We start from the raw sequence: 9,742 nt of genomic DNA on the forward strand, positions 1-9,742 counted from the left end.
TTTTTTAAAAAATATTATGGGGGGGCTATAGTTTATTTTAAAAAACAATATCTCCTTCAAGAACGATCATAAAATGTGTTTTCAATCGATACTTATTCAATAAGGGACCAGTTTTCCTACCTAGCGAAAGGGGACGAGTTTTCCCGAGACGAGTTTTCCGGAGACGAGTTTTCCCGAGACGAGTTTTCCCGAGACGAGTTTTCCCGAGACGAGTTTTCCCGGGACGAGTTTTCCTAAATTCAATAGGTACAATATAATTGTTTATAATTGTACTATTCAGAAATATTATTTATAGTTCGTCCATTTCAGTTAGTATACATTTCCTTTACGCTTAATTAATTTACAATCATTAATATCGTTAAACAATTCCGTTTAAAACCGAAATTATGCCACCCAAACGAAGTAGAAACGAAAGTGAGGAAGAAAGAATGGAAAGATTGGAAGCTAATAGACTAAGAGTTGCTGCAATTCGCTCCAATGAAAACAATTCAGATAGAGAAAGACGTCTAGAACTTAACAGGATACGTCAAAGAGAAAGGAGAGCAAGACTGTCAGATTTGGAAAGAGAAACCCAACGTGAAGCTAACAGAACTAGACATGCTGTAAGGCGGTTAAATTCATCACAAGATGAAATTCAAGAAAGGCAAAGATATGCACTGGAAAGAGAAGCAATATTACGATCGAATGAATTATATGAGGTAAGTAGACGTACACAAGGTCAGTTGAGAGTGGCTCAACGACATTAGAATGAATCGGAAACCCAACGAAGCTTTCGCCTATACCAAGGGCAACAACGAGAGGCTGCATGGAGAGAGAGTATGACTTTGCCCCAGCAATTGACAGAAAACGAGGCAGCTAGACAACGAATGACTGCTTTGAGACACCATGAAATAGAACACTGCAATAGAAAAGGATTGCTCTACAACAAAAATGACTCTCTCACTACAGCTGATATAGGAAAAATGGACAAAGTATGTCAACATTGCTCAGCTGTAAAATTTAAAGGAGAAACCCCTGGTTGTTGTTGTTCTTCTGGCAAAGTTGTGCTTGATAGCTTTCTACCACTGCCTCAGTTGCTTCAAGATTTGCTCTCCGGCAATGGTCCCATCTCTAAAGATTTTCTGCAAAATCTACGCAGTTATAACAATTGTTTTGCAGTGACATCATTTGGTCACAAAATTGCGGCAGTACATGGGTGGAATCCTTCTTTTAGAATTCGAGGCCAGGTTTGCCACCAGATTGGGAGTCTTTTACCACCTGAAGATGAAACAGCAAAGTTTATTCAAGTCTACTTCTTGGATAGTCTGGAAGAGGAACTACATAATCGGGGACGTGACAGTAGACTCAATAGAGACATTCTCCAAAGTCTGACTGAATTTTTACATGAGAACAACAGCTTTATTTGTCAGCTGAAAACAACAAAGGAGAGGATTGAAGAAGAACACTTGATAGAACATAAAGTTGTCATAAGGGAAGACCGAAGGCCGCAAGAAGAGCATCCACGGCGATTCAATGCTCCAACAACAACGTATGAGATTGGAATATTAATGGGGAATGAACCAACAGCTAACCGGGATATTGTCTTGCGTTTTAGAAATGATACATTAAAATGGATCTCCGAACTACATCCCCTCTACGATACTTTAATGTACCCGTTAATGTACCCCTATGGTTCTCCATCTTACATGAAGGCATCCAATGGGCGAAAAGTTACCCAACAGCAATTTTATTCGTACCATTTAATGACTCGGCCTGGAAACTATTTTCTCTGGTACCGAAGGCTATTTCAACAATGGCTGGTGGATGTGTACTGCAAGATTGAAACAGAACGTTTACAGTTCCTGAGGCGTGAGCAACAGACCCTGAGAGCTGACAATTATAGCAACTTGAGAGATTCAATTCTTAGGGAGGATGGGAATCCAGAACAGTTTGGTCAACGAGTTGTACTTCCGGCAACTTATACAGGAGGCCCTCGATACATGTTTGAGCGTCAAAGTGATGCCATGGCATATGTTCGGCGAATGGGCCGAGCCGACCTCTTCATCACGTTCACAACAAATCCAAAGTGGACAGAAATTACAGAAAATTGTCTTCAAGGGCAAGACCCTCAGGATCGTCCAGATATTGTTGCCAGGGTTTTCAGGCAGAAGCTAAAAAAGTTACTTGAATTTATTAAAAAGGGAGGATTTGGCAGGTTGAGGGCTTTCCTGTACAGTATTGAATATCAAAAAAGAGGACTGCCGCATGCACACATCCTCACCTGGCAGGCCCCAGAGGACAAACTTCTACCAGAAAAAAATGGATTTCTGCATATCTGATCTTCATGCTAAAGTGATGGCACATATGGTGCATGGACCTTGTGGACCATTTAATCCAAATTGTCCATGTATGATTGACAACAAATGTTCCAAAAAATACCCAAAAGAATTTCTTCAGTGTACCGAGCAAGGCCAAGACTCTTACCCCAAGTACAGGCGAAGAAAACCAGAAGATGGAGGCCAGACTGGTACAATAAGGATGAAGAGAAATGGTCGGTATGTTAATCAGGAAATAACAAACCAGTGGATTGTTCCGTACAACAAGGTCCTCCTTCAGCAGTTCAACGCTCACATTAACGTAGAAATGGTCGGTATGTTAATCAAGAAATAACAAACCAGTGGATTGTTCCGTACAACAAGGTCCTCCTTCAGCAGTTCAACGCTCACATTAACGTAGAAATTTGCAGCTCGATCCAAAGCATCAAATATGTCCTCAAATACGTGAATAAAGGATGTGATCAAGCAGTGTTTGAACTACAAAGAACTGATGGAGCAGCTAACCAACAAGGCCAAGTACAAAGTCACATTGTGGATGATATCCAGCAGTTCCAGAATGCAAGGTATGTCGGCAGTTCAGAGGCGGCCTGGAGGATATTGGAACATCCCATCCATGAACATTTCCCCCCAATTGTACAACTTTCTGTTCATCTTGAAAATGGGCAGCGTGTCATGTTCTCAGCTGATACTGCTCTTGAACGAGCCCAAGGTCCACCGCCTGCCACAACTTTGACAGCATTTTTTCAACTCTGCCATGAGGATGACTTTGCAAGGGGTCTCAAATACGTAGAAGTCCCTGAGTTTTACACTTGGAACAAATCGACAAAGAAATGGATGAGAAGAATGCGTGGGGTACAAGTTGAAGGTACTGAAAATGATGATGTATGGAAGGCACCATGCATTGGGAGAATCTACACGATTAGTCCAAAAGCAGGGGAGTGTTATTTCTTACGCCTGTTGCTCAATGAGGTTGCTGGTCCAACTTCATTTCAAAATTTGCGAGCATACAATGGTCAGGTGTTTGAAACATACAGAGCAGCGTGCCTTGCTCGAGGCCTTCTAGAAAATGACTATCACTTGCATCAAGCAGTAGGAGAGGCAAGTGCCACTCAATCACCTTCAAATTTGCAAAGCCTATTTGTGATAATTTTAACAGCCTGTGAGCCAAGAAATCCTCTTGAGATCTGGATGGCTTTTCGTGATGTAATATCTGAAGACATTCTTCACAGATACAGGCAAGAAGTTAACAATCCAGAAGCAGATTTTAATGAGGACATCTACAATAAAACTCTTTGTCTAATTGAAGAAAAAGTTCTCCTTATGTGCGGTCAACCATTGGCAAGCTATGGATTACCTGCACCAACGCAAGGGAGAGATGAAAGACTTGCGAGAGAGTATCAACGTGAAGTTACTTATAATCTTGAAGAACTTTCCCTACAAGCAGAAAATATGCAAGAAAAACTGACCGATTCTCAAAGAGAAGTTTACAATTCATTCATGGCAATGTTGGAAGCACAAGGTGAAATGAACAAAAACATGATGTTTCTTGATGCTCCAGGTGGTACGGGCAAGACTTTTGTAATCAATTTGATCCTTGCAAAGATTAGATCCATGAGAAAGATTGTGCTTGCAACAGCATTCAGTGGCATTGCTGCTACTCTACTACAAGGTGGCCGCACTCTTCACAGCACTTTTAAAGTACCCTTGGATACTCATCGAATGGATCAGCCAGTTTGCAAAATTACTGGTAACTCAGCCTTGGCAAATGTAATTAGAGACACCTCTGCAATCATTGTAGACGAAGCCCCAATGACGCACAAGAGTGCTTATGAAGCAATTGACCGAACACTGCAAGACATCACAGGAAACAAGAATCCCATGGGTGGCATTCCAACCTTATTTTGCGGTGATTTCCGTCAAATCCTCCCAGTGGTTAAAAATGGCACAAGGGCTAACATTGTCAATGCAAGTTTGAAACAATCCTATCTCTGGAGGCACGTTATAGTGAAGAGACTGACTACTAATATGAGAGCCTATATCTCTGATAACACAGCTGCAGCAGACTTCTCAAAATTGCTTCTCCAAATCGGTAATGGTCAGTTTCCTATCACTTCTTCACCTGACACAATTAAGATTCCAACTGCGCTTGGTAAATGTGTCGGTAATCAGAAGCAACTGAAAGACAAAGTGTACCCAGACCTGCAAAACAATGGAAAATCACCGGATTGGCTTGCTGAGAGGGCTATTATTTCGCCATTAAACAGCAATGTGAATCATTTGAACAATTCAATAATGGATGAATTTCCAGGAGACACAAAGCAATACAAGTCAGTTGATTCGGCTACTAATGAATATGAAGCTGTTCACTACCCTGTGGAGTTTTTAAACTCTTTGGAGATATCTGGAATGCCTCCACACATTTTAAATCTCAAAATTGGATCGCCAATCATGATTCTTCGATCCTTGGAACCGCCAAAAACAACAAACAGAACCAGATGTGTTATCACCAGATTGCACACCAATGTACTTGAGGCCACCATTTCTTGTGGTCCCTACAAAAGCGAAACCGTTCTACTGCCAAGGATCCCCTTAGTTCCATCGGACTCAGAACTTCCATTTAAATTCCGGAGACTCCAATTTCCTGTGAAGGTGTGTTTTGCAATGAGCATAAACAAAAGTCAAGGTCAGACATTTAACACCATTGGCGTAGACTTGACATCAGACTGCTTCAGTCACGGTATGTTCTACGTCTCCATCAGCCGGACAGGAAGTTCAGAAAAACTCTACATTCTGGCTCCAAATCAAAGCAGCAGAAATGTAGTTTACCCTGAGGCTCTTCAGTGAAAAGTTCGAGAAATGGATATGAGGAAAAACTGACATGATCTGATTGTGGTAAGTTTTTAGTATTGAATGTGCAAGATAAAATTTAAGCAAGAGTTGAAAATTACTTCAATGAAAAATTTTACTATGTAACATCAAGTAACCTTCCTTTTGATGAAAATGTTTTGTGAAGTTCCTGATTGAATTTCAGTCACTACAAGAGGTAGTTAAAATGTTAATCACCTTATACAATCGTTGCTCTTACAACATCAACTTACTGGAAAGGTGCCCACAGATTTTGGTACCCGAGTGCGCAACAAAGCTCCGTGCGAAGCACGGGTCTCTTTGCTAGTATATCTATAAAAGTGAAAGTGTCTGTCTTTCTGTGTGTGTATTTGTGTATCTGTATGTCTGTGTGTGTACATTTCCCTACGCAATAACTCTGTCAATTTTAAGTCTACAGACTCGAAATTTGATATACAGGGTACTGAGATTTGGGAAAATCTTGGTGATCGGGTTTCGGCCAGAAACTTGCCTGTTAAGGGGTCAAAGTTCAACGATTTGACCTTTGAGAACTCTACCAAACTCCTCCGACAATTTGGGGTCTACACACTTGAAATTTTAGATATAGGTTCATTCGATATGGATCTAACTTAATAACTTGATTTGAGCCCAAAACAATAAATGTTAAGGGATCATAATAGGGGTCAAAGTTTAAAAAAAAAATTGACCACTTTTTTTTTTTTTTTTGCTCAGCATACATCTCAAAATACCCGGGCAACGCCGGGCACCCATGCTAGTATATCTATAAAAGTGAAAGTGTCCGTTTATCTGTGTGTCTGCGTGTCTGTGTGTACATTTCCCTATGCAATAACTCTGTCAATTTTCAGTCTACATACACGAAATTTGATATACAGGGTACTGAGATTTGGGAAAATCTTGGTGATCGGGTTTCGGCCAGAAATTTGGCTGTTAAGGGGTCAAAGTTCAACGATTTGACCTTTGAGAACTCTACCAAACTCTTCCGACAATTTTGGGTCTACACACTTGAAATTTTAGATATAGGTTCCGTGGACATGGATTAAACTTAATAACTTAATTTGAGCCCAAAACAATAAATGTTAAAGGGCCATGATCGTGGTCAAAGTTTTAAAAAATTTGACCTCTGCGGTCTCCACCAAATTACTCAATTTCTGGTCTAAACATTTGAAATTTGACATAAAGGGTATTCAGAGATAGAGCAAGCTTTTTAATCAGTTTGGGTCGAAAATTTTTAGTTACCAATATATAAATGTATGTATGTATGTTTGCATGTGTGCCGAAAACTTTCGACAGAGGCGACGGATTTTACCAAAATCAGTATCCTTTTAAAGTTCGCCATTTCAGGCGACAAATATCGAAAAATTGGCTAAAAATATTAATATCTTCACCTTCAACTGGGAACTTTTCTACACGAGGGGGGGGGGTCGCTTTTTTCGCCGATATTTTTGAAAGTCATCTTTTTCTTTCAATTGTCTAGCCTTAATTTTAAAAAATGTCATTTCTGGTTTGGCGGTGGTCGTAACAAAATAGACGTCAGGTTTTTTCCTATTCTGCTCCTACTTCGTGGTACGGCCTGCCTTCCTACCACCACTTTTTAAAAATTTTTTTTTTTTTGCTCACTAGACACATCCAAACACCCGGGCAACGCCGGGCTGAAATGCTAGTATATATATATATAAGTGAAATTATCTGTCTGTATGTGTGTATGTCTGTATGTTCATTTCCCTTCCAAACTACTTTGTCAATTTTCAGTTTACAGACTCGAGATTTGACATAAAGGGTATTGAGATTTGGGAAAATCTTTTTTAATCAGTTTTCGGCTAGAAATTTGGCTGTCAAGGAGTCAAAGTTCAACGATTTGACTATTGAAAACTCTACCAAACTCCTCTGTCAATTTTGAGTCTAAACATTTGAAATTTTAGATGTAAGTTACTTGGACATCGATCAAACGTTTTAATTTGATTTGAGACCAAAACAATAAATATTAAGGGGTCATAATTGGGTCAAAGTTTAAAAAAATTTGACCTCTGCAGTCTCTACCAAATTACTCAGCCAATATTTGGTCTAAACATTTGAAATTGTATTCAGACATAGAACAAACTTTTTCATTGGCTTTGAGCCGAAAATTTGACTGCCAAGGGATCAAAGTTCAAAAGATTTAACCTTTGCGGTGTCTAACAAACTATTCAGCCAATTTTGGGTCTAAACATTTGAAATTTTACATAACGAGTATTCAGATATGCAGCAAGCTTTTTAATCAATTTTTGGGCGAAAATTTTGCTGCCTGGAGGTCAAAGTTGAAAGAGTTGACTCTACCAAACTCCTCCACCAATTTTGGGTCTAAACACTTGAAATTTTAGATGTAGGTTACCTGGAATAAATTAAACTTTTTAATATATATATACATATGCATATAAAGTTATGAACAGTACACAGGATTCGAGCAACAATGAGATGAACTGCTAGTATATTAAAGAAAGTGAAATGTTTTAACTTTAGTTTCATCTTATTGACACACAAAAAAAAAATACCTCGCCTCAATTCTACAAATACAAATTGAAACCTTCCAAATCTCCAAGATACTATTGAATACAGCATTTGAACTGTAATTAAGCTCAATGATAAAATTTATATTTCCCATAGTTCATGTATTATAAACTCAGCAGAATACAAAATTTATGACAAAATCAATGCTCCAAAACTTCTAAATCTACAAATATTATGTTGTTTTTATAGTTGAACGTCCAAAAATGACATTATTTTTGTACCAACCTAATATTTGTTTACTTAGAATTTTGGGAGCATTATTACATAATAATGATTGTCATGAATTTTGTTTCCGCTGAGTTATAATATATATATATACATATATATATATATATATATATATATATATATATATATATATATATATATATATATATATGATTACTTCATTTAATCACATAAACTAATATACAAAGATATAATTTATGCATAAATTTTTCAGTATTTACTTTAACAGTGCTCGATACATAGGTAAAGCTAGGTAGTAAGTTATGAAAATATATATGGCAATAAAGCTACACAGAATATTCCGCATTTCATTCTTGTGAGAATTCATCAGGTATAAGCTTACTTGCCATATATATTTTCATAACTTACTATACACACACACACACACACACACACATATATATATATATATATATATATATATATATATATATATATATATATATATATAGTTTATTTTTGTACAAGCAATATCGCCTGAAGCGATGTTTAGTTACTTGTAACTTGTTGACCAAAACATGCTCATAAAGGTGTAGTGGCATATAAATGCTTATGTAAAAGAAATAAAAAGTATACACACACACACACACACACACACACACACACACACACACACACACACACACACATATGTAACAGTGCAGAATAGATAAGATTTAGAGATAACTCTAATGATAGTAATCTTATATAATGTGTTGAAACAATAAAAGTAGGTGAGGTGTGTAACTGTTTGCCTCTTTGTTCATTAGGTTTTCACTGACAATTGTTTAACTAAATATAAATGGATACAAATTATGTAACAGATTTTTTTTTTTTGCCTACTATTGACTTGTACAATACTGACTCTGTTCGTCAGTGAAGCTTAAGTTTGAAATAATATTTTCATCAATAAATGTACAATTTGAATGAAGAAGTTTTAAGAAAGTCTATTTTTAACATTTGTAACATGCGATTTTGTTGTATATTTTAAAGTCTTACCACTAGAACATCACAAAAGCAGGACCCGACTCGAGTTACTCACTGCAAATTATGATAATTTTACTTGTTGTTCTATAGGATTCAATTAATCGTTTACAGAAGTTCAAGAAAAGGTAAAGCTGACTTGGTATTTCGTTTCTAAACTTATCTTTTAAAATAAATCGTTTACCTTTCACCTGTCTCAAGATGTGTTTCTGCAAATCCAATTCCAAGGCAATATCAGCACACAACGTCCGCTTCTTTTTCCGATTTTCCTCTTTAGATTCAACCACTAGAACAAACAAATTTATCAGTCTAAAAATCATTCGATCATGGAATGTTTTGTATATATATATATATATATATATATATATATATATATATATATTAGCTGAATGCCGGCATTGCCGGGTCATACAATACGCTTAAACATGATATTTTAATTTATGCCGATTGTGTACTATCATAGAATCAATCCTCTATTGAATATTATATATTACGAGGGATAATTTGCCCGGTGGACTAATTCGCAAAAAACGAAAGAACGGACCCATTAAATTATCGCCCCATTAGCCTCCTCCCACTTTTTGCCAAAATATTTGAGACCTTAATTAACCATGCTCTAGTCCATCACCTTACAGATGCTAAACTTCTGACTGACCAACAATATGGATTTAGACAAGCCCGTTCCACAGCAGACATCCTAACTGTAATCTCTGAACGTATATACCATTCACTGGACAAAGCCGGGGAGGGCAGAGCGGTAGCTCTAGATATATCTAAGGCTTTTGACAGAGGGTCTCCTCAGGAAAATTAGATCATACGGTATCACT

At 37.4% G+C, this 9,742-nt stretch overlaps 1 protein-coding gene across 4 annotated transcripts in view; it reads right to left on the reverse strand.

Moving 5' to 3' along the window:
- The window catches only part of LOC145293168 (doublecortin domain-containing protein 1-like), a 562,737-nt gene that overhangs the window by 87,669 nt on the left and 465,326 nt on the right, over positions 1-9,742 (reverse strand). For all 4 annotated transcript variants that reach the window (XM_080139630.1, XM_080139632.1, XM_080139631.1 and 1 more), the window contains one exon: positions 9,100-9,201. In XM_080139630.1, the coding sequence (XP_079995756.1) occupies positions 9,100-9,201 (102 nt within the window). The remainder of the gene's footprint in view (positions 1-9,099; positions 9,202-9,742) is intronic.

The sequence above is a fragment of the Euprymna scolopes genome, chromosome 14 (assembly GCF_053919585.1).
Source record: "Euprymna scolopes isolate OS-2025 chromosome 14, ASM5391958v1, whole genome shotgun sequence".
Lineage (NCBI taxonomy): Eukaryota > Metazoa > Mollusca > Cephalopoda > Sepiida > Sepiolidae > Euprymna > Euprymna scolopes.